At 35.5% G+C, this 26,950-nt stretch overlaps 1 protein-coding gene across 2 annotated transcripts in view; it reads left to right on the forward strand.

Annotated features, from left to right (window-relative positions):
- The window catches only part of BBS9 (Bardet-Biedl syndrome 9), a 405,454-nt gene that overhangs the window by 93,208 nt on the left and 285,296 nt on the right, over positions 1-26,950 (forward strand). For both annotated transcript variants that reach the window (XM_045564593.1, XM_045564594.1), the window contains exons 6-7: positions 14,280-14,454; positions 21,268-21,352. In XM_045564593.1, the coding sequence (XP_045420549.1) occupies positions 14,280-14,454; positions 21,268-21,352 (260 nt within the window). The remainder of the gene's footprint in view (positions 1-14,279; positions 14,455-21,267; positions 21,353-26,950) is intronic.

A 26,950-nucleotide genomic window follows, 5' to 3' on the forward strand; every position in this document is an offset into this window, starting at 1 on the left:
GGTATAAAAGAAAGCCAATCTTTGATAGAGAAAAGTAAAAGCCTATGCAATATCAAATCAATAGTTTTGGGAAGATTTTTAAAAAGTCAGTTGCCTTTAGGTAGGATTGGATTCTTTCTCAACTTGTCAGCAGAGGGAGCCTTTGCCTCATGTTTTGATTCCTTAAGTCTGACAACGGTGAGTCGGTAAAGAGCCAGCATATTAATATTTATGGAAAATGCTTGCTTCCTTACCTAGGCATGAAGAGGTTTTGGAACCAGTTTTTCCTTTGTTCCTGGAAACGAAAAAATTTTGGTGCTTGTTTTCTGAGTTCTTTATAATAGCTGTTCCCAAGTGCTGACGTGGAGGGTTCTTTAAAAATAGTTAATACTGAGATATAATAATGGTTCTCAATTGCTATCCCCTATTAAAGTTTTGAATGGTCTTAAGATAACGAAAAAGAAATAGTTAATGTAGTATGTTTTTTACAAAGCTAAATTTTGTTCAGCTAAAGGACTGTATTTAGTGCTGACATTTTTACTTTTTTACTTTCTACTTATTTATATTATATTGTCTTTTTAGAAAATGTTGGTAATGACAGTCTGTTTTTTAAAACAATTTCCTCTGTGTGGTTCTCAAGGTTGACAAGACTGTGATGTTCTCCGGTAGTTTCTGAAATTTTGCAGGTCAATGAAATTCAGAAGCAGTCATTGCTTTACTGAGTATTTTAGCAAATAAAGATGGAAATTCCTGAACTGAACCATTCCAACTTCCCAGTCACCTAACTTTCCTCTGAGATCTTTCTTATCTTTGATACCTAAGCTGTGCCACTTAATGACTAAATTATCTGATATTCAAGTGTAGATAAGCATAGATGCTAGAGGAAGTTGGTTTAATTCTTTTTTTAAGCAAGTTAGATTTGGAATTAAGATTGTTATACATTCCTACTACCTTCTGGGTATTGAGCTAAGTAGTTAGCATATATTCTCTAGTCTCCTCCTTTAGTTTTCGCAGCAACCCAGTGGGGTATAGAGGTTGTAAAAAGGTTTATTTGCGTTTGAAGACACAGACTGAATGAAATTAAACAAAGTACCCCAGGTCACATATCTAGGATATATCAGAGACAGAATCCAAAACCTTATCGTGTCTTTCTGATTCACATCATTGGTCTTTTCATTACTTATTGCTATTTTATCTACACTTGTACTTTCTCTGTGTTTGCTCAATTTCTTCTTTTATAGTATACTATCCTGCTTTAGCAACAGGGAACAGTCAGAGAGTATCCTATTAGTGCCCATTTTTGGGTACTTTGCTTGGTAGTAATAATCTCATTTTTCTTTCTTTCCTTTTTTTTTTTTTTTTTTTGAGACAAGGTCTTGCTCTGCTGCCTGGGCTAAAGTGTAGTGGTGTCATCAAAGCTCACTGCAACCTCAAACTCTCAGGCTCAAGTGATCTTCCTGCCTCAGCCTCTCAAATTGCTGGTACTACAGGTGCAGGCTATCATGCCTGGCTAATTTTTTCTATTTTTTTGAAGAGATGAGGTCTCACCCAGGTTGGTCTCGAACTCCTGGGCCCAAGCAGTCCTCCTTCCCTGGCCTCCCAAAGTGCTAGGATTACAATTGTGAGCTACATCGCCTGGCCTAATGTCTTGTTTTGTATTGCCCAGAAAAAGACTTTGTGCCTTGACTCTAATAATTACTAAAGCTTTAAGTTTTAATCTGAGTATTTTTTTGAAGTCAAAGTTTTAGGAAATACTAATGGATCCTAAGGATCATTCTATTCCTTTGTTATACACCTTGGGTTTCTACAATTCATTCTTTATGGTTGAATGATTTCCCTCCTCATGTATATATTTTCTTTGTGGCATCCTCTCTCCCCCTTCCTTTATTGCCCATATTTTCTTGTATTGTCTTTCCATTAGGCTTTATCTTGTTTAAGAGCTGGGTTAACCTTAATCTTTTCCCTCTCTTCTTAATAGTTCTTAGTGTATCTAGTGTTAAACATACAATGAGTACTTGGTCTTTCGACTTAGTGCTAACTCTGTAGTACCAAGATGGATACTAGGACCTGAAATAATTTTGAATCACAGTTTCTTAGATGTTAAAACTAAGTATTTTAAGACCTTCACTATATCATTTTTACTTTGATATTGTTCATTCATTCAGCAAATATTTTTTGGGCTCTACTATATACTAGGGGACTGTTGAGGCATAGTGAATAAAACATAATGCTGGCTGTTAAGGGGTTTTCATGTGAATATGGTGATATTGTCAAACATTTTGGCCCTCTTGGTGATTATTGGCATCCTAGTAATCTAGTACTACAGTTTAGCATGGTTTCTTGTTTTCAAGAGTGTTCAGTTAAATAGATATTTTTGGAGCACCAACATATGAGATTGTGCAAATGCTATGAGCTAGGTAATAAAAACAAAACAGCCTCATCTTTAAGGATTTTATGCATCATTTGTGGAAATGAGAGAGGGGAGAAAGACGTGCTAAATTTAAATGTGTCATTAGGAAAAATATTGTCAGTACTATTAGGGAATGATGTTACATATTCCATGAAAGAACACAGGGAGAGTTCCATGTTTATGCCTAACAGGAATTGGAGAAGTTTTCATGGAAATGGTGGTGTTAGATCTTGGGGGTTGAGGATGTATAGAAGGGTTTTGTGAGGTTGAGGTGGGAGAATGGCATCGAGGTGAATAGAACTAGACTAAGAAAGGCATAAGGGCATTTCAGACAGGGTTACTTTACCTGGAGTATTTGGCTGGATGAGAGGGAGTGTAACAGAGTGGTCACCCCTCATCCCATAGATATGGAGGGGAAATATTGACAGTGGGGAATATGCAACAGAGAGAATAGCCTGAAAAAAATGGCAAAAAATATTTTCTGTTTCTTTAAAATATTTCCACTCCTTTTTTTTTTTTCTTTTTGTTTTTTTTTTTTGAGACAGAGTCTCACTTTGTTGCCCGGGCTAGAGTGAGTGCCGTGGCATCAGCCTAGCTCACAGCAACCTCAAACTCCTGGGCTTAAGCGATCCTACTGCCTCAGCCTCCTGAGTAGCTGGGACTACAGGCAATGCACCACCATGCCTGGCTAATTTTTTCTATATATATTTTTAGTTGGCCAGCTAATTTCTTTCTATTTTTAGTAGAGACGGGGTCTCGCTCTTGCTGGTCTCGAACTCCTGACCTCAAGCGATCCACCCACCTCGGCCTCCCAGAGTGCTAGGATCACAGGCGTGAGCCACCGCGCCCGGCCCCCACTCCTTTTTGAGATCTGAAACCTGTATCCCTGCCTTAGGCCAGTGGTTGGGAGGAGCAGATTAAGCCTTTTGTTCTTTGTGCTACAGGAGATGGCTCAGTCAGACCTGGCAAACAAAGGTCCTGGGTGGAGGTGACAGAATTGTCTTCAGAATCATCAACTGTGGTTGAACAGCACTTGCCTGAAGCTGAGAATCCACCCTTTAAAAGCTCTGTATTTCTGCCTTTTGTTAGGACAATGGCATTTCTGACAGGAGTCTCCATCTTCCTCCTTTGCCAGCAAAGTAATAAACTTCTCTTTCCTTCTCCTCAAACCACTTATTCTCATTCTCCTGATGTGGCCTCGAGGACAAGTGCTGAGCTTTGGGTAACAGGAGTACTCAAAATTTATTTAACAGTCACACTGAGGAGTTCTTTGGATATCCTGTTTATGAATCTGTACTTAATTCTGGAGATACTGGAGTGCCTTTGAAGTTTTTGAGTAAGCTGATAACATGATTGCATCTGTATATTAAGATGATTATTTTGGTATATGTGTTTTTATGACTTTTATTGAAGATATGGTATTTTAATTTCTTCCTTTAAAAGAAACCAAGGAAATTTAGCATTCCAAACAATGGCTAAATGGCACATTGTACTCTGTGATAGGAATGGACAGTTCAGGAAACTTAAAGTTAGTGTTGTCATCCCTAATTGATTTTGATTTGCCTTTTAAAATTGTATAAGTTTAGATCAAGTTGAGCCTCAGCTGAGGATTTCCTGTTGTTATTTTTTTCACAACTTTAATTAATTGGTCATAGGGAGTTCCGTGTAGCTGTAGCAGTGAGAGGAAACTTGTCCTTTCCCCAAAAGTTCACTGAAGATCAATTCACAAGGCAGATTAATAAGAGAAAGGTTTATTTACCAATACCATACACATAGGGAGAGTGATTCTCCCAGTATCCCAAAGAAGATTTTTTTTTTTTAAGTAAGTTCAGATATTTTTATACATACCTTTCAGAGGGAAGGGGGGAAAATGAGGAGTACAGGTAATTCTGTTTAGGGGCTAGACAGTTGCTAGGGAGGATGAATGGATGGGAGAAACAGATTGACTTATGAATTAACCTGAGAGACAGATACTATATTTTAGATGATTTGGGCCTGGTCTAGTTGCATTCTTGATCACTTTTTCTGAAATATATTGAGAGAACAGGGAGAGGAAGGGAAGTCAATTCCCCCTTTGATCTTTTGATCAGGTTAGTCTGGTTTATGCAAATAGAGGGAAAACCCCCTCCAAAGCTTTGCTGATCTTGAGGGGCCTGCAATTCAAAATACTCTTTATACCAAGGAGTCATTTTGGGGTGAAATTTTCTGAGCTTCTTCATAGCCTATAGGGTTTTCTTGTTCCATGTTTTGATATGCTAATGATGATAAGATTAAGAGAGTTAACAGTATACGAAAAGCAAAGCCTGTTGTGGTGTTGTGTGCCTGTGATCCCAGCAACTCAGAAGGTTGACGTGTGAGGATCACTTGAGCCCAGGAGTTTGAGACTAGCTTCGACAGCATAGCTAGACTCTGTTTCCTGCACCCCTCCCCCCCAAAAAGCAAATATTTAGCTTTTGAAGTTATTGCTTTATGGAACTGGTATTATTGCAAATGAGGAATATTTGCACAAAATAAAAAAGTATTGTTAAAATTTTCTGTTTTTTTAAATATTTTGGGGAATGTTCTCTGAGTTTCTTACCATGATTGGTTATTGCCTTAAGAAGTTTAGCTCACTTTAAAACTGGTTAATTAATTAATTAAATAATTTTATTTTATTTTTTTTTTAGAAACAAGGTCTTGCTCTGTTCCCCAGGCCAGAGTGCAGTGGTGTGATCATAGCTCGCTGTAACCTTGAACTCCTGGGCTCCTGCGATCCTCCTGCCTTGGCCTCCCAAAATAATGGGGTTATAGGCATGAACCACCATGTCTGGCCTGAAACTGGTTATTTAAAAAAAAAAAAAAAAATGTATATTTCAACATGATACTCACCCTTTAAGAATTTTTCTTTTGGCTGAAGGAGAAGAAAGGAATGCTAAGTACATGGGCTCTTCTGTATGATATCATCTGTCTTATCTTTCTTATGTTACTTAGGGGGTCATCCTGCAAAAAACATCAATATGGGGGTGGGGGAGAATATGAATATGAGTATGTATGTTGGGGTGAGGGTGCAGAGGCAGAGACAGGTCACTCCCCATTCCCAGATAGAACTTTCTGGCAAAGTCATAATATTCTTCTTTAGAGATTTCAATAGTCATCATGATAGGGAAATTGCTATTTTGAGGAAAGTATTAAGTATTTTAATAACTTAAAATAGGCAGAAGATAATCTTGAACAGCCAATGGTTCACACAGACCTGAATTCCGGGAGATTTTTCATAGTCCTTAAAGTCTTAAAAGCCATTTGGTTTAGCAAAAGGGATGAATTTCTGATTGTGTGGTGTATGTTCCTTCTCACATTACATTTTATCCTTTTTGCTTTGAAGGAATTTTTTCACCCTCAGTTTTAAAGTTTTCCATATAATTTGGTCTGTGAGGAACAAGGTAATCTAGTGATAGCAGTTACTTACTATTTATTGAATGCTTACCAGGTACTGGGCAATATGTATTTTTATTATATTTAATCCTTATAGCAGCATCATGTAATATTCTCTTCATATCAGTGCTTTACAGGTGGGTAAACTGATAGAGCTCTCAGGGCAAAAATAAAGATGCAGCAAACCTGTCCTCAAGTTGTGGCTTTGCCATCAGTTCTGATGAGCATGTTTCATCAGCACTGTCTCCCTCCACCCAGTACCCTCCCCTCCTAACACCCTGCAAACATAGCTCTTTTATATGCATGTCTCTGTGCATGGTGTTCCACCTGCTTTTATTTCTCTGATTGCCTGGCAAACTCTTTCCCAACCTGTAAGACCCAAGTGTTACCTCTGTTCTGAAGCCTCACCTGATTCTTCCAGACACTGTTAATCATCCTCCCATAGACTTTTAAATTACTTTAATATGTCTCTGTTCTTACATTGTGGTAATATTTAATTGTTTTAACTCCCACATTTACCAAACTTCCTGGGGATAGGGAATATGTCTCTCCTAGCACATACTAGGTATATAATGTGTTCATGAAATTTGTTGAATGAATGTGAGTTCTGGAAAATGTTATCAAAACTTTCATGATCATTGCATCTGACAAAATAATTCACCCAATATTTTGTGAATGCAAGTGATAATATAATTTTTAGGGCCTTCTTTTAAACTCTAACGTTGCATTCATATTGAATCCATCACATATAATGCTAATTTAATCAATGGTTGTAATTTCCTTATAATATATTATTAACCTTGTTCGCAGTTTAGGGGAAAACCCTGTGATAAATAGCTTGTCAGAACACACAGTAGTGGTCTTTGTAAGGCAATTAAAGTTTGCTATTAAAATGAGACATTAAAATGTCAAAAGACAAGTTCATAGGAAGAGTTAGTATGTAGACTCACATTTTATTTTCTTGAGTCTTAAAGTAATTAGTCTCATGATGTTATTTATTAGGGTAACACTTGAATAATAGTTGAGAATTTGTGTAACTTTTCCTTGGTACATAATTTAAAATATTAGCTATTTAGCTCAACACATGTATTCTATTTATTGATTTCCTCTGTTCCCTTAGTGTTTTAAAGTTTTTTAATTTACTTATGCCTAAGGTTTTAAACTTAGAATTTAATTGGATATTGCATTATTATTAATATTGGGCACTAATTACTTTTAGAATGCTGAAACCAAAAAAAAAAAAAAAAGTAAAGAAGAGCATAATAAGAAGGAAGCTAGCTATTCTTTCAACTAATTACCAATTATTAATTATTAAGCATAGCCAAGGAGTAACATATATCTCAAAACAATGGTGGTAATTTTATTTGTATGATATGAGTGAAAAGTACAAAAATGATATTTAATGGGAAATTTATAATCTTTTAATCTCTAGAAAGCCATCTACTGTTTGTTTTTAAGGCAGTATCTGTTGGAATCCTACTCTGAACCTTTTTATGTCTTTGCTCATAGCAAACATGTATCATTTTTGAGTTAGGTTTGCAGTAAAGATTAATGACTTTAGTGTTTCAGTTTTTCTGTAGCAACAACAAAAATTTTTTCTATGGATGTGTAAAATGAACGGAAGTTCCACAGACTTCTGGACTCTTCTGTTCTTATGTATCAGTCTCTTGATGTTTCCTGTCTGCCTTTTTGACTACCTATACAGCTGTTTTTCATGTGTTTTTCAGAATTGGAGAAAGACCAAGTATTTTTGACATCGGCATGCTAAACTGCATTTATGCTTGGCCACAGGTCACGTTTGCATTTCTTCACTTGTATTTTTACTCAATGTGTAAAAGAAATACGAGCATAGAGAGATTCAAAAAACATGTAGCATGCTGAGTAATGGTAGTCTTCTTTCATGTATGCCACTCCACTTACTCTGCTGCGTAGATTCCACAGGAAGAGAAAGACAGCAGAGAAATGGAAGAAATGGCATTCAGGACTGCCCTCCGTGGGACCCTTGTTGCTATAATGAATGATGGGAAATTCTCTGGGCCATGTATGGCAGAAAGAACTTCGGGGCATGGGGACTCACACAGAGACACACAGACACACATACACCCCATTTAAGTAATTGGTCTATAATTCAGTAGAGAAAATGGTTAATCTAGCAGTCAGTTTAACATGTAATTGATTACCAGTTTCTGTATCATGTTAAAGCTTTGACTACCTGCTATTTTAACACCAGGAAATGAGACATACTATTTAATAAATATATTCATTACATGAACCTACCACAGTGGAACTTGTCTACCTCTACCCGCTATCCCCCCAGGCACATATAAAATTTTTTTTTGCCTTGGAAAATGAAAAATACTGATTTCCAATATCTTTTCAAAATGATCTTGGTAGGTCCTTTCTCAGTTTGTTCCCAGATCTTGCAAATAATATTTCAAATCACAGCAGTTATTTTTCTCTCATTCTGCTTAAGATTAATGGAATAAACATTCAGATTTTAAATTCTGATGAAATCTCCATGCTTCCTAATTTTTTCCAGTTTAAAAAATATTTTATTTTTTTCTGTACAGTTTAGGCAGCATCATGATATGGTCATCTTTTCTTTCTTCCTTCCTTCCTTTCCTTTCCTTCCCTTTCCTTCTCCTCCCTTCCTTCCTTTTCCTTCCCTTTCCTTCTCCTTCCTTCCCTCCTCTCCCTTTCCCTTCCCTTTTTTCTTTGAGACAGAGTCTTACTCTGTTGCCCTGGGTAGAGTACAGTGGCATCATGGTAGTTCACTGCAACTTCAAACTCTTGGGTTCAAGGGAATCCTCCTGCCTCAGCCTGTGGCATAGCTGGAACTACAGGTACAGGCCACGACACCTGGCTGATGTTTCTATTTTTAGTAGAGATGGGGTCTCACTCTTGCTCAGGCTGGTCTCGAACTCCTCAGCTCAAGTGATCCTCCCACGTTGGCCTCCCAGAGTGCTAGGATTACTGGCATGAGCCACCATGCCTGGCCAATATTGTCATCTTTTCAATATGTTGCTTTTAGGTTTCATATTCTGTTGGTAAAACGGGATCCATTGCACTGCGGATCAAGTTTAATCGCCTTTGCATCTTTTTCTAATGTGTTCCTTTTCTCTCCCAGAAAGTCCGTCTACTTTTAACTTTGACCCCTATTCACTCTGCTTATCATTTGCAGTCCAAGATGTATCCTATCTCTGTCATGAAACCTTTCCCAGGAAGTTCACTGTGAAGAAGCTCTTTGATTTTTCTGTTTCATATCACTTAGATTTTGTATGTTAACATGTTATTTTTAAAAATTAATGTAAGTTTTGCCTCCTTGAGATTCAGTGTGGTATAATGGAGCCAGCTGGACCCCTGAGTGAATACTAGTCCGTCACTTTCTAATTCTTTGACATTAGATAAATTGTTTGAGCTTTGTGGGTTTCAGTCTTATCATGTATAAAATGGGTCCATTTTTTAGAGTTATTAAAGATTATAGCTAACATGCTAGTTAAGTGTTTAGCACAAGGCCAGGTGTATAAGTGTTCAGTAAATGGCTGTAGTAGTTAATATTGCTGCTGTTCTGTATTTCTTACAGCTCCTAATATAGTACTGAGCATGTGGTAAGGAGCCTTGGAGTATGGTTCATGGCTAGGTCATTTAAATAGCTCCTGAAATCCCATTGCTTTTATGAAGGCTTCCTGTTGGCTTTGTTCTATCAGAATTACAAAAGTTTCATGGCTTTTCTGGACTATTCTTTCTATTTCCATTATCTGTAAGGGGAGCCTTTGGTATGTATTCTGAAGTGGCTTCCAAAACAGTGATTTGAAGGATTTATTTATTTATTTTTGAGTAATGTTTTGGATTGATCTCTACATTTTTCTAAACATCAGTAGCCAAATTGTAATAAATAAAGCATTTTTCACATACTTCATACGTAGTGTGTGAAACACATAGAATAAAATCTTAGGCAATCTGAGCTGCAAGTGCATAAATTTATTTTGCCTTCAGCTCAACAAACATTTATTAATGTATCTCCTATGTGCCAGGCATTTTATAGTTGCTAAATTTACAAAGATGAGTAAGATAGAGTTTCTGCCTTTAGATTTAGTCTAGGGTGAATGAGGGACACAAAAACAGACCATTTCAATAGATAATTTGTTCTAAGATGGAGGTAAGGATGGGGCTTTGTGGGATCGTGGATGGAGGGTGATTGAAGGGGAAAGAGAAGACTTATGGGAAGATGTCAGCCTTAGCCTGTGATGTCTCTCAGAGGAAGTTGATTCATTTGATTCAGGGACGGACACCCAACTCAAAGTGGCCTCAACATTGATGGGAATTTATTGCCTGCAGAGTTCAGAGGTAGATTTGGCCCCAGGTGAGGCTTGACGCACTGGCTCAGTGTCTTCCATGGCTCTCTCTTAACTGTGCCCTTGGAAAAGCCAGGTAGCCTCTGTGATTCCAGACCTTATCCTTCTCACACATACGCTCTAGGGAAGAGTAACTTTTTCTCTAGTTCGAGCTCAATTTGGGGGTTTAGTTTCTCTCAGTGGCTGCAAATTAAACTTACACCTGAACCAATCACTGCGACTAGTGGGATACTAATTGGCTTACATAAGTCAGGGGCTACCCCTCAAGCTTAGAGTGAGGTCAGTCTCACCCAAACCTCATGTCTAAGCATGGGAGGAGAGGGGAATACATGATTGGGAGGAAGCTAGGAAATATTTACTAGACCAGGGGAGAAAAGTGAAAGGAATTTGTGGGGAAAGGAAATAATATAAACAAAAGCAAGGAAGCATGAATCATTGTGATGTGTGTGGGAAATAGCAAGTAGTAAAACATTAATATAACATGTAGTATAAGACTTAGAAAATAATTGTAAAAATAATAATGAGATTACCACTGCTAGATCTAATTTCCATACATTATTTAATTCTCACAAGTTACTCCATCTTGCAGATAGGGAAACTTGAGCTCAGGCTTACAGCTAATAATAATTGATAGAGCTGGACTCAAATCCAAATCATCTGGCTGTAGAGGCAGCTCACTTGGACTATGCAGTACATTAAATATTTTCCTCTATGTTGCTAGAGTTTTAGGAAATAAGACCTCTTTTACTGTGCTAAGGGGCCAGGTTTTATCTGGGGTTCAAGTTTTCTCTTAGCCCTAGTTCTTTCTCCTATCATGCTAATGCAGTGGTTCTGAAACTTTAGCATGCATCAGAATAGCCTATATGGCTTGTTAAAACCTAGCATTGCTGAGCTCTACCACCAGAGTTTCTGACTCAGTAGGTCTAGATTGGGATCTATATCTTTTTGAGGTATACAAGCCTAATAATTGCTTCTGTGCTAATAGAGCCAAGACTGATGTTCTTTTCTGAATTATTTGATATGTCTTGTAGATGTTCTGTTTTCTGCCTTTGTTGTCAGGGCATTAGCTGTCACTGCTCACAGCTGGCAGTGTCTTCTCTCCTTTTCTAATTTGGTACTTTCTTTTTCCTGGGCCAGGGAAACCGGTAATAATGGCCCCCATAATAATGCTATAATTTATTGTGTGCCTTTTATGTGCTATATATTGTTAGGAACTTTAACATCTTATCTCTAAGTTTGGAACTCCTTTTTTTCAGCTTTATTGAGATTTAATTGACAAATTAAAATTATATATATTCAAGGTGTACAATGTGATGTTTTGATATACATTGTGAAATGATCACCACAATCAAGCTAATTAACATATCAATTGTCTTACCTAGTCATCTTTTTTTTTTTTTGGTGGTGACAACACTTAAGATCTATTCTCTTAGCAAATTTCAAGTGTACGATACATTATTATTCACTATAGTCACCATGCTATGCATTAAGTCTCCAGAACTTACTCATCTTACAACTGCAAGTTTGTATCCTTTGACCACCATTTCCTCATTTTCCCCATCCGGTGACCCTTGGTAACCACACTTCTACTTTCTGTTTCTATGTATTTGACTTTTTTAGATTCCACATATAAGTGAAATCACGCAGTAATTGTCTTTCTGGGTCTGGCTTGTTTCATTTAGCATACTGTCTTCTAGGTTCATCTGTGTTGTTATAAATGGCAGGATTTCTTTCTTTTTTCTTAACATGTGAGGTGCTATCTCACTGTGATTTTGATTTGCATTTCCCTGCTGATTAGTGATGTTGAGCACCTTTTCGTCTTCCTGTTAGCCATTTATATGTCTTTGGAAAAATATCTATTCAGATTCTTTGTCCATTTTTAATTGATTTATTTGTGGTTTTTGCTATAGAGTTCTGTGAGTTTCTTATATATTTTAGAAATTAATCTCTTATCAGATATATGGTTTACAAATATCTTCTCCTATTCTGTGTATTGCCTTTTCATTTTCTTGAGTATTTCCTTTGCTGTGTAGAAACTTTTTAGCTTGATGTACTTTCACTTATTTATTTTTGCTTTTGTTGCCTGTGTTTTTGGTATCCGATCCAAAAAGTCATTGCCAAGACCAATGTCATGGAGCTTTTCCCATATGTTTTCTTCTGGGAGTTTTACAGTTTCAGATCTTAGGTTTAAATCTTTAATCTACTTTGAATGGATTTTTGTGTATGGTGTAAGATAAGGATCCAATGTCATTTTTTTGCATGTGAATATCTAGTTTTCCCAACACCATTTTTTGAAGAGGCTCTCCTTTCCCTATTGTGTATTCTTGGCATCTTTGCTGAAGATTAATTGATAAGCTTGGAGCTCTTATACAAATATACTCATTTTACAAACGAGGAGGCCGAAGCTACAGGATTATCAGTAACTTGTTTATAAAAACTACAATTGTTAGAATTATAATTAAAATAAGAATTGATGCCCTGAGTGAGACCCAGGAATCCCACCTGTAAAAAGTTCACTTGGTTTTCATTACAAAGACTTTGCAGCATCTATTTCAACTACTTAGAGACATTTTCATACTTATTCCTCTTTTCTAGGCCTAGACAGGTGGGATTGCCAAATAGCTAAATGAGATACTCTTTGCCTGAATATGTCTCTGTAAATCCATGTGTACAGCATGCATACACATATAGCATGCATATGAAATCACACCTTTTTTTGGAATCTTTAATAGCATAGTGGATAAAGAGTAGACAGGATCAGGTGCATTCAGGGTGATATGGTCATAGACAGGATAAGAATTAGATGAAAAACAAAACTAAAAATAGTAATTGTGAAACCTACTATGCATTATAAAAGAATCTGAGTATTGAGAGGATACTTTTCAAATAGCATTCATATGAACAATTATGTCTCTGAAGAGATCCCTGAATGGTTCAGATGTGTGTTTAGTGAACATTGATTTGCTGAGACAAATATTCATCCTAGAGCATTTCTCAGACTATATAAGGTTGATAATCCTATTGTTTCAGTCAAGATGGGTTAGATACTGCAGTTATAAGCAACCCAAAATCTCAGTTTATTTTTTCTTTTAAAAAACTCATTTAGCAATTTTTTTAATAAAATTGCCCAGCTGTATAATTGTCCTTAGTCAAATACAACAATAAGGATATCACCTATTTCTATGTAATTTGATTTCTTTTTGAGCAAAGTCATTTTTAAAAATTTAACCCTAACCCTAACCCTAACCCTAACCCCAACCTGTTTAAGATTGTCATTGATATCCAAGGTAACATAGAATAGTTACTACAGGACTTACTGTATATGGTACATATGGGTTAGAGATGACAAATTTGAGGATTGACTTTTTATTTATTCCCTTAATGAGTAGCTTAATTTTTTTCTGACATAGTTTTTCCATATATAATACATTATAGGATACACTAATCACACTAGCAGAACATGAAAAGTTAGAACCACTAGAGCTTTCTTAGATTAGGGATAGATACTATATATTAATATCATAGAAATCATCATCTCAGTATATTTTAAGCACTGTGAATATTGTATTTAATATGGATAGATAGTAGAAGACAAATCAAAATCAGTCTAAAGGGTAATCATGGATTAGTAGTTTTCATTAATAGTATTTTTCACCCTCTATGGTACTGAACGCTGTGGTTTATATAGAACTGGTGCCTACGACATGTCTGTGGATTTGATCTGTTGTCTTTGACTGATGTTTAAGTCCTTTGAAATTATGAGACTGACATACTATGAAGAAGAGAAGTAGTTTCATGAAGAACATTTTTTGTTATATTTCTGAATTTGGAAAAGATGGTATCTTACAACAAGTCATCATTGTTCTCAGGGATTATCCCGAGCTAGGAGATTTTAGCATACAATAAATGAAAATAAATGTGCCTAAAATTATAGACATCTGCGTAACTTAAAAATTGGGAAATGTATAACCTAATAGCTTCATTGGTTTGTAATTTAAAGTTTAAACTACCCATTTTGCCCCATGGGGAAGAAATTAACTATGACATATTTGTGGTGGATAATGATGCAGAGATTATATTTATAAAAATAATAGGTCATCTAATTTCCTCTAATTCTTCTTTAGGTCGAGATTTAATTTGTATCCAGTCTGTGGATGGGATGCTGATGGTGTTTGAGCAGGAAAGCTATGCTTTTGGGAGATTTCTCCCTGGTTCTCTTCTGCCTGGCCCTCTTGCTTACAGTTCCCGTACAGATTCTTTCATTACTGTCTCTTCCTGCCGACAAGTGGAAAGTTACAAGTAAGTTTGGATGTTAAATCTTTGGATTCATGATTTTTTGGTATGTTTGTTACTGTTTAATTCTTTTCCACAGAGAGCTTGAATATTACAAATGAAAAAGAGACTGTTTTCTTTGATAACATGTAATTGGGATGACTTAGAGCATATGCTTTACTATTGTAGAATATTTGAAAGGCAGGATAGTGCAGTGATTTGTGAGGAAAAGGAAGACCTGGGTTGGAATTCTGATTTTGCTACTCACAGTTGTTTGATTGTCAGTGTCCTTATCCTTGGTCTAAAGGAGGTTATATCACTCATTTTGACAAGTTTGTTATATGGATTAAATGTATGTCAAGTTGCTGTCCCATAGAAAATGCTCAATAATCATTGTGACTGTTGCTTGATATAATAAATAATAAAACACAATGTTGAGTGAAAAAAGCCAAATGGAACATGCGTCTGTCATATGATTTTATAACAAAAGAGAATGTATGTGACATAGGAAAAATACTGGTATGAACTATAAGTGTTGTTATGAATGTTAATAATTTTTTAAAAGAACAATTCATAATAGAAGTTAAGTATGAAAATGACCCTATGAAAGCAATTTATGTTTTTTACAGTTGGTCTTAGCCAAAAGTCCAAGAAGTGATGATAATTTATATTTTTTGCCAGAAATTCTTACTGATCTTGGTGAATTGTGTATCAGAGAGACTCTTTTCTTTTCTACTAGCTAGATTTCAACAAAAGTCAAGGTTTTGAGTTTTTGGAGAGTATATTTTTTGTTGGCAGAGAGAATGGGGAAAAGAAAGCAGAAATTCATGCTTAGAGAAGAAATAGACTTTGAGGGTTTCAATATCTTCAGTAACTTTATTGTGTTTTCTTACTGATGGCAACATTTAGAACTTAAAACTTCTAAGCAACACATCATCATTGCTTTTCAGCATTATTTTGGCCACATGATTTTTCCCAAGGTGGGAAGAAAATACAAATTCATCAGGCAACAGTTATAAATTTTTGTCTTCAAGTTTCAATATAGCAAGTTAACATAGTTTCCCCCTCATACGTGGCCATCTACCTTTTGTTAATGATTGTCAAGTCATCTGGGTTTAAAACTCTGAAAATAAGTGAATGTTTGTGACTAAGCAGAAGTTAACTGATGGAGGTAATGTATTGTCATGTCACATTCCTTCTATAGCTCCTATGGCTCTTGTCCAAAGGAGATGAATGAATTGTAGCACTGCTACTGGTAATAAATAAAATATTATGTTCACTTTGAGAGGTTGAGAAAAATATCTGTATAATTTACTCAAGCCTGCCAAAACTTAAGCAATATTGAGGGGATCTGCTTTTCAGTTTTCCACCCTGTTCTGTGCCTCACCTCCTGCCAAGTAGTGCTACACTAGGGTTGCAATACAAAGATTTGAATGCTCAATTACTTACTCTTTGAAATATGTGCATAGGAATTTGATAATAACTCCAGGAGTGATTAGATGAGGAAGCAATGTGTAGGTTTACTTAATATGTGAGTTTAATCTCACAGAAGCTCACATTGTTTTAACTGTGGTAATTCTCCAACATACCAATCTATTAAATTCATCTTTATCTGGGACTAAAAAATGCATACTTTATCCATTATGTGGATTTTTTATAATGGTAAAAATGCATGAGATGTGATTATTGTGAAATGATGACAATCATGAGGGTTATAACATTAAGTAGTGTGTTGTACTTAGATATGCTTTCAAGTTTAACAGATTATATTAAATGATAATAACTGGTGCAATTTAGGATGGGAGAAAGAATAAAAACTAGAGGTTTGTTCCTTTGAGGCTTCATTAAATCTGTCTATATTCAGTAAATAGAATATAGTCAGTTAATAGAATAGGCTTTTAAGACATAATTTATTTTCATTTTTGATATTGATACTTACTTTAAACCTTGCTCAATTATGTTCAAATAGGAACTAGTGAAGGCTGTGGGTCTCAGACTTCCGTGTGTGTAGGAATCAGCCGGGCAGTCTGTTATAAAATGCACATTTACAGATCCTAGTCCCCAGTACCCTAGATTTTGATTTAATAGGTTTGGGGATAAGACCCAGAAATCATCATTGTAAATGCATACTCCAGGTGATTATAATTTAGGTACACACTTTGAACATTGTTTTGCTTTTGAAGTCAGAGAATTGTTTGCCCTTTTCGGGGAGGAGGGAAGAAGGCCTTTGGTACCACTGTTCACTGGGCCGTGTGTATCCAAACTTTGGATCATCTTTTATTGTCTTTTCCTTTCCTTTGCCTGTTAGAATTTCTTAGTCACTAAACCCTGCCCTTTCTACCCTTAATTCTTCTTGTTCATCCCTTGTTTCCCATTCCCATTGGTTGAGGCCTCTATCTTTTCACTTGATTTCTTGGTTTTTGTTTGTTTTACCTCTAATCTAGATTTTGAAGACTCCTTCTCAGATCTGTCCTTTTAAAACAGCTCTTTAAGCCAGGATAATTTTCATTTCCCATTTAAAAATTTAGACTTTTTTATATTGACATTCATTGTACTTTATAATCCAGTCCCCTTTTACCTGTATTATGTGGACTTTCAGATTTGGAAGGCACTTTTAAAGTTAAGTGGTACAACTATCCTCTTTTTTTTCACCTCCTAGATGTATTATTGCCTAAAACACTGATTTTTTTGCTCAATATTATATATTACTTTCTTGTATTATACTGGAATATTCCAGAGTATGTCTTGCATTATCAAATTTCTGATAGCAATCTGTCTTAAACATCTGTTCACTGACTGAGCAATTCATTTCATTTATTAAGCAATTCATTCCCAAACATTTCTCAAGAGATTTCTCTGAATGTAGTCAAACAAGACCTGTCTCTTGTCCTCAAGCAGTAGTCAAATAAGTGTGAGAGGTAGCAAGTCACTTAGCTACTTCAGTCCCTTGTGTTGCAGGCTACAGCTACAGCAGAGGTTTGTACAGAATGCTGAGGATGCCTAGAGGTGGGACCTCTAGACAAGAGTTGAATGTTGGGAGGCTGCCTGAAGGAGTTTACCTGCCATGGGCTTTATTTTCTCTCCTTCTCTCTTCTCTACGCCTTCCCCAGCACACCTGCAGTAGCTCCTAATACCTTGCTAAGTAAATAATAGGCTTCACATAAGTATTTTAAAATGTAATTGTTGAGTTTAATTGACTATTTTAAAAAGAAGATTGTATTCTTCACCAGTTTTTAGCTCCGGCCAAATTGAAATATTTGTGTTCTGCATATACATTCAGGGCTTTTCTCTCTTTCCTTTTTTGCACATGCTGTCTCCTATGTCTGAAATGCTCTTCCTTCCTTCTCTGCACATGAAAATTATGTCTGAAAGCCTCCTTGCTCCCCTTCAGTTCATCCGTGACCTATACGTAAGCAACATCTCTTCCTCCTTAATTTGCGGAGTTTTTCAGTGCTTCCTTTAAGTACTCTTCCTGCTTTCACTGATATTATACATTTGCCTTTTGTTTTTCTCCTTGACTGGGCTCAGTGCTTTTTGATGGCAGGAATTTTGTATCCCCTGAAGTACCTTGCACTGTACCTTGCTGAGAGTAGATTTTTAACAAGAACTTAGAGTGAAAAGTATGTCAGGAAAGCTTCTACTTTGTTACTGGCATCTTTCAGTGAAAATGATTCTTCCTGGCATAGTCGAGAATGTGTTAGCTATAGTTGAAAGGAACATAACAATGCTCTTCTGTATCCAGACCTTCCATTTCTAGTAAAGTTTTCTGGGTTACATATCAAGGTTCTAAAACCTCCTGGTACCCTTTCAGGTGACAGTTATGTTTCATTTGAAAAGAAAATGATTTCAGAGGGTTTACTTTTGTGCTCTGTGACACCTCAATCTATATTTTAGTTACTTGTTGCTATTTTTATGATGTGATATGGAAGAGCACTAAATTATATGGTTGAGTTTGTTACTGGTGCACTATAGGACCTGTTGAGCATTTGTAGCTAGTGGGTCAAAAAGTACCACCATTTCTGTGGGCTTGTTGTATTTGTGATTAGTGTCTGTCTGTTCTGAGAAACATGTATGGCACTTTTTCATAAAATATTGTTACAGTGAGCCTGATTATTCTTTCAGCAGTCTCAACAAGGACATTTTATTTTTTAGCTTATATCAGTGAACATTTGAGTGCTAAGAAAAAAGATCCAGGTGTTTTCTTTATTTCAGAATTTCCAAGTCTGTTTGGAATTGTTTGGTTTTGGAAATAGATTTTTATGTACATTATGGGTCACAGTTAAGAGAAGTTAAGGAAGAACCATAAAATAGATGCTATTGTAAGTTTGTAATCATCTAACTTTGCTGTCAGTAATGTTAAAGGAATAAAATATTCTTCCGAGTTGTCTTCCAGTAGGCTGTGTGTCTTTGCCTACTGTTTATTTTATTTTTTTATTTTTTGAGAGAGAGTCTCACTCTGTTGCCCGGGCTAGAGTGCCGTGGCGTCAGCCTAGCTCACAGCAACCTCAAACTCCTGGGCTCAAGCAATCCTCCTGCCTCAGTCTTCCAAGTAGCTTGGACTACAGGCATGCGCCACCATGCCCGGCTAACTTTTTCTGTATATTTTTAGTTGTCCAGCTAATTTCTTTCTATTTTTAGTAGAGACTAAAATAAAATGCTCAGGCTGGTCTCGAGCTCCTGAGCTGCCACCGTGCCTGGCCATGCCTACTGTTTTAATGAGGCCACTTTGGAGGCAAACTTATTTGTCAGATGAAATAATAACTCTTTGTAGTCATATAAGAAGCTTCACATAGCTCAAAGAGCTTTGAATGTTTGCAGCAATCTCATTAATATCCATGTAATCCTCTGGTAGATTGGTGTCTGCAGAAAATGAACCACCTATGTAATTAATTGCCTGAGGTTAGATTCATAGCAGGACCAGCTCTAGGATGATGTTCTGGTCACCCAGGCATACTATTTCTGTTATTATGAACCGAGAATAGGAAAATACTCCTTTTTGGAGGTCAGAGTGTGACAGTCAATTATTTGGCACTTTTGGAGCCTTTGGGATTTTGAAGATCAGTATCAGATGATATAGAGAGATTTACTGCAGCTGCTTATGGAATTCTTTAGGAAGGATTTATAAGGCCGAGATCTTCTCCCTCCTACCTCATGAGTCTCGTGACTCATTCTTCCCTGTTATGCATCTTTCCTGAATTCCTGTCATGGCTTTTCATGTCTCTTTCACTGATGCATGCCTTTGCTTGCTATTTGCTTTGCCACGCTTTCTCCCTTTTTACCAGCATGATGAATTTCCATTCATTCTTTAAAACTTAGCTTTCTCCTCCTAACTTATACCAAGACTCTATACTTTCCATCTCAATTACATGTTTCTGTCACCGTGTTCCATCGGTGCTATGTGTATACCTTCTATTAATTAGCACAGGGTACTCTGAGTTACACTTAGTTGTCTGTATAGTAATTTCCACAACTAGTTTGGGAGCTCCTGATAAGTACACATCATTTAGTAGTTTTTTCCATTGTTAATGTTTGCATTAGATCCCTACTATATGGTTATGGAATGAGTGAAATTCATGTACATTAACTTTTTATGTTAAGTCTGATTTTTTATAGGCTATTGTAAGTTTGTTATCAGCTTCTATGCCTTGTAAAGACAGTCTTAATTCATAGTCATCCAGTATCAAACTGAAGTTGGAGGATTTTTACAAATGAATTATTCCTAATTGAGACAGGATGGTTTCAGAGTTGGTATATGACATTTGAATATCACTGTACATTTAAATGCTTATTTAGATATTCCACATTGCCTTCATTCATTCATGTCCTTGATATTTATACTCTCAGACATCTTTCTCTTTGATAATATGATGTATCTGAATACATCTGTTTTAAAATTTTCCTCCTAGCTATGAAGGAACAATGAAAGGAGTTTTGATTCAATAGGACGGAAAGGAATCTGTGAGCTTGTAGTGTCTTCATTTAGAGTAGGAGTATTCTAAAAATATACCATTAATTGATAGGAAATGTAGAAATTTCAATGTTATTAGCTAAATTAATCATTTCTAGATTAGATAATGCTTATAAATTATTTTTAAGAATGATTTCAACTAAATGTCACTATTGAACTAGAATCTGTGAAATACTTATAGAAGGTCTCGATGTCCATAATGTCCATTATTAAGAACTTATTACATACCAGGTAAACTATTAAATGATTGATCTCTGTTTACGTATAAATCTGTGTCTGTCTCTTTGTCAATCTATCAGTAAATATTTGTGCACCTAATATATACCAGATACTTTATGAGGCATTTTTATAATTTATTTAATCCTGTTAATAATATTTGGCTTAGAGATTATCATTTCCATTTTATACATGGGGAAGCTAGACACAGAGTCAATTGCCATAATTCACTCCACTAGTAAGTGGGTTAGCTGGGGATTAAATTCAGTTTTCTTGGTTCTGTAGATGATGTATTAATAATTTTTACTACATCTGACTGCTTTACATTATGTTTTTCTGTCTGTTTGGTGGTTAGGTACTTTATCTTTCTTGTTCACTGTTATTTGTCACATAAAATTCTAATGGAAGTGCTTTGGTTGAGCTGTTTTCTCAATATTGAATAATTGGAACGTATAGATATAATTTCTTTATCATGACAGTTTTACATGGTCTCATTTCACAGTATAATTCAATGAAAATTCAATCTTGAATTTTACAGTTTTTAAAATCCAATGAAAAAGTGATCTATAATTATAGATTATTTGCTTTTAAAGTTTAAAATAATTTACACTTTTAAATTATAAATCACTTACAATTTTCTCATATCTTTAATACAGGTACCAAGTACTTGCTTTTGCAACGGATGCAGATAAAAGGCAGGAGACTGAACAGCAAAAACTTGGTTCTGGAAAAAGACTAGTTGTAAGGCCTTTTAAAATACATAAAAATTTCAGTAATGCCATATCTAATCACAGATGTTTGTTAAGAATCAGATTTCCTAGGAAGAAAATTTTTAAAAATATATATTTTAGTCACTTCTCTTTTCTATGTTATTATTATATGAATGGTCTAAGAATTTAGTTGGCTGTTGTCGAGGAAGGGAGACACATGCCTGGTCATGGTCATAATATATCAGATTGTGGAGTTACACCACTAGAACTATAGATGTCCAGATGGGGTTGCTTTTTTTTTTTTGAAATCAAAGTCGCTTTTATTTGAATTAAATCAAAAATAATTGACAGTAAGGAAAGCTACATATTCTGTATATTTTAATGATGTCATTAAATTAAACCCACATCAAACCTTCATTAGAATAATTACATGATTTCTAAACCAGATTCAGGTATCAGTGAATAACTCTACAACATTGAAGACTTACATTTTCAGACAAAAGCGACTTGGCAATTACCTTTATGAAAAATGAATGATTTAACTGTCTTTTTTCTTGTGCCCCAAATCTTATTTTTTTTAATTTTTAATTTTTTTATTTCAGCATAACTGAAGTGATTATAAACTAACAAAACAAAAAAAGAAAAAATTAAAAAATACTCCTTTAATATACAAAATTTTGTACATTATGTTCCTCTGCATTGTCTTTTTTCTCTAGCTGCTTTTCAGATTTTCTCTTGTTACTTATTTTGAGCAATTAGATCATGATGTATGCTTTTCTTTCTCTTGTTTTTGAGCTTAAGATTTGTTGAACTTCTTGGATCTGTGAATATCAAGTTTTCATTACACTTAGAAAATTTTTGGCTACTAATTCTTCAAATATTTTGCTACTTAATAGGCATGCGACCAAATGTATACATAAAAGTTAAAAATTTACAACTCACAAAGGTAGAATTAACTTAATGGCAAAGGTGGAAGTTTGATAATTTGAGCAGCAGTTTGAAGAAAAATTGTAAATAATGAATTCTTCATTTAATAGAAATTGGAGAATAGATGGTGATTGTGAACTCTTCCTTATCCTGAGATCCTCCATAGACAGCAAGGAAGAAAGTAGAAGGAATTGAAAATTATGATGGAGACAGTGAAGTGAACTTGAGGATACACAAGAAAGCAATTGAATGGAGAAATAATGTGGAATTTAAAATACTGATGAAATAAGAGTACCAGAGAAGACTACGCAGAATTTTCTGTATTAGGATACAGAAGTTAAGGGAAATGATAGAAAGAAAGGATAACATGGAGTCAAGAATGAGATGAAGATATATTTTTTCAGTGGTGGTAAAATGTTAAAGAGCACAACAAATACAAATGTGATATCATTTTGTACAGAATTTAGAAGCACCATAGTAATAATAGTTAAAGTGTAGACTTTGAAAACAGGTAGATCTTGAGAGCTATACTTCTTGTTTGAGCAAGTTTGTTAAGATTTACTAAATCTTAGTTTCCTCATTTGCAAAACGGTGATAATATCTATTTTATAATAGATAATATATTATAATTAGATAAATAATACATATACATGAGGCACTTAGCAAAATTTCTGAATGATGAAGATGACAGTGATAGTGGTGACCAAATTGTATTTTGACCTCCTCCTCAATAGCAGTCTTCTTCCATTTGTTTCTTATAGTCTATACTCCAGCTACATGGGGCTTCTCATTGTTCCAAATATTCAACGGCTCTCCTTCATCGGCTTTTGCATATGGTTTTTCTACTGTCTAGAATATCCTTTCTTTATTCATTTGCAGTTATTTATTGATGCTACTCCATGCCTCACACTGAGGATGTATTCTGACAACAATTACAGTTGAGTGATTTTTTTTTTCATTCTCTATTAATGAACGAATAGAGAAGAAATAGCAGTAAAACTTCCTTTTATTACATGACAGGCACTTGGCATGAGTGTGATACCAAAGAACATTATTCAGTCTATTGCAGAAGAAACAGAACTTACTCAGTAGAATGCTTTCAGTAAGGCAGTTGTGGGAACACAGCTCTGAACTATCTTTTTATTATTTGCTGATTTCTTTTATTATTATTTCAATAGATTTAGGGGTATACAAGTGTTTTTTGTTACATGGATGAATTGTGTAGTGGTGAAGTCGGGGGTTTTAGTGTACCCATCACCAGAATAGTATACATTGTACCCAATAGATAATTTTTTATCCCTTACCCCCTAACCACCTTCCCTCCTTCTTAGTTTCCAATGTCCATTACACCACTTTATGACCATATATACCCATTGTTTAGATCCCACTTATTTTATTTTATTTTTTTTGAGACAGAGTGTCACTTTGTTGCCCGGGCTAGAGTGAGTGCTGTGGCGTCAGCCTAGCTCACAGCAACCTCAAACTCCTGGGCTTAAGCGATCCTACTGCCTCAGCCTCCTGAGTAGCTGGGACCACAGTTATGCGCCACCATGCCCGGCTAATTTTTTGTATATATATTTTTAGTTGGCCAGATAATTTATTTCTATTTTTAGTAGAGATGGGGTCTACGCTCAGGCTGGTCTTGAACTCCTGACCTTGAGCAATCCACCCTCCTTGGCCTCCCAGAGGGCTAGGATTACAGGCATGAGCCACTGCGCCCGGCCTAGATCCCACTTATAAGTGAGAACATGTGGTATTCATTTTTCCATTCCTGAGATACTTCACTTAGGATAAAGGTCCATCCACATTGCTGCAAAAGATGTTATTTTATTCCTTTTTATTGGTGAGTAGTACTCCATGGGTGTGTGTGTGTGTATGTATGTATGTGTGTACACATGTATATACATATACACCACATTTTCCTTATCCACTCATTAGTTGATGGATACTCAGGTTGATTCCATATCTTTGCGATTGTGAATTGTGTTGCATTCGGGTGCAGGTGTCTTTTTGACATAATGACCTCTTTTCTTTTGGGTACTTGTATAGCAGAATTGAATGGTAGGTCTACTTTTAGTTCTTTGAGGAATCTCCATACCTTTTTCCACAGAGGTTGTACTAATTTACCTTCCCCCCCAACAGTGTATAAGCATTCCCTTTTCACCACATCTGCCCCAATATCTATTGTTTTTGTCAATTGTTATTATCTTTTGGAAGAGTCTTTAGGGCTTTCTAGGTATAAGATCATATCGTCGGCAAACAGGGATAGTTTGACCTCCTCTTTTAGTATTTGGATGCTGTTTATTTCTTTCTCTGGCCTGATTGCTCTGTCTGGGACAGTATTATGTTGAATAGAAGTGTGATAGTGGGCATCTTTGTCTTGTTCCAGGTCTCAGGGAGAGTACTTTGAACTTTACCCTATTCAGTATGATGTTGGCTGTGGGTTTATCACAGATGGCTTTTATAATTTTGAGCTATGTTCCTTCTATGTTTAGTATGTTGAGGGATTTTATCAATATTTTTTGATACTATTTCAGTCTTGCTACTCACTATTGGCCTATTCAGTATTTCTCTTTCTTTCTGATTCAAGCTTGGGAGGTTGTGTGTTTCCAAAAACTTATACATTTCCTCTAGATTTTCTAGTTTTTATGTGTAGCGGTTTTCGCAGTAGTCTTGCATGATACTTTGTAGTTCTGTGGGTATCAGTTGTAATGTCTCCTTTATCATTTCTGGTTGAGCTTATTTGAATCCTTTCTCTTCTTGTTTCTTTTTAATCTAACTAGTGGTCTATCGATTTTGTTTATCTTTTCAAATAACCAACTTTTAGTTTCATTTTTTTTTTATTGTTTCCATTTTGTTTAGTTGTGCTATGATCTTTGTTTTTTCTTTTCTTCTGCTAGGTTTGGGTTTGGTTTCTTCTTCTTTTTTTAGTTTCTTGAAATGTGACATTAGGTTGTTAATTTGTGATCTTTCTGCCTTTTTGATATAGGCATTTAGTGTTATGAACTTCCCCTTTAGTACTGCTTTTACTGTATCCCAGAAATTTTGGTAGCTAGTGTCACTTTAATCATTCAATTTGAAAAATGTTTTGATTTCCATCTTGATTTTGTCATTGACTCAAGGATTGTTCAGCAGAAGGTTGTTTAATTTCCGTATATTTAAGTACTTTTGAAAGTTTTTCTTGGAATTGATTTCTAGTTTTATTCCGCTCTAGTCTGAGAATGTACATGGTATGATTTCAGTTTTCTAAAATTTGCTGAGACTTGTTTTGTGGCTTAATGTATGGTCTGCCTTAGAAGATGTTCTATGTGCTGATGAGAAGAATGTATATTTTGTAGTTTGGGGGTAGAATGTTCCATAAGTGTGTGCTAGATCCATTTGTTCTAGAGTCTCATTTAAGTCCAGCATTTCTTTGTTGATTTTCTGCCTTGATGATCTGTCTGGTTCTGTCAGTGGAACTAGCTATTATGATGTTGTTTATTGCTTTCCTTAAGTCTAGTAGTATTTGTTTTATGAATCTGGGAGCTCCTGTGTTAGGTGCTTATATATTTAGGGTTTTTATATCTTCTTGTTGAATGGATCTGTTTATCATTATATAATGACCATCTTTGTCTTTTTATACTGTTGTTGATTTAAAGTCTATTTTATCTGCTATAAGAATAGTTACTCCTGCTTACTTTTGGTTTCCATTTGTGTTAAATATTTTTTTCCTACCCCTTTACCTTGAGTCTATAGTTATCATTAGGAGTTAAATGGGTTTCTTATGGCAGTGTATATTTAGGTTGTGTTTTTTTTAATCTGCCAATCTGTATATTTTTAGTGGGGCATTTAGACCATTTACATTCAATGTTAATGTTGATATGTGAGATACTACCAGTCGTCATGTTGATTGCTACCTAGTTGCTTTGTTTACTCCCTTGTGTTACTGTTTTATAAGAGCTATGAGTTTTTACTTTTGATTGTTTTTACACTGGTGGGTATAATTTTTATGTTCAATGTTTAACAATGTTTAGAGCGCTTTTAAGGATTTCTTGTAGGGCTTGTCTAGTGTTGACAAATACTCTTAGTATTTGCTTGTCTGGGAAAGACTTTATTTTTCCTTCATTTATGAAACTTAATTTTGGAGGATATAAAATTCTTGGCTGATAGTTATCCTGTTCAAGCAGATTAAAGATAGGAGCCCATTCTCTTCTATCTTGTAAGGTTTCCCCTGAGCAGTTTGCTGTTAGTCTGATGGATTTTCCTTTGTGAGTTACTTGATACTTTCATCTCGCAGCTTGTAGGATTTTCTTCTTTATTTTCACTTTGGCTTGTCTGATGACTATATGCCTTGAAGATGTCCTGTTTGCAATGAATGTTTCAGGAGTTCGATGACCTTCTTTTATCTGGGTGATTAAATTTCTAGCAAGACCAGGGAAATTTTTGCTTATTATTACCTCTAGTAGGTTTTCCATGCTTTTTGCCTTTTCTTTTTCTTTCTCAGGGATACCTATAATACATAGTCCCAGAATTCTTTTTTTGAGACAGAGTCTTGCTCTGTTGCCCAGGCAAGTGTGCCATGGCATCAGCCTAGCTCGCAGCAACCTGAAACTTCTGGGTTCAAGTGATCCTTCTGCTTCAGCTTTCCAAGTAGCTGGGACTACAGGCATGTGCCACAACACCCAGCTGATTTTTTTCTATTTTCAGTTGCCTGGCTAATTAT

This window comes from Lemur catta, chromosome 11 (genome assembly GCF_020740605.2).
Source record: "Lemur catta isolate mLemCat1 chromosome 11, mLemCat1.pri, whole genome shotgun sequence".
NCBI lineage: Eukaryota > Metazoa > Chordata > Mammalia > Primates > Lemuridae > Lemur > Lemur catta.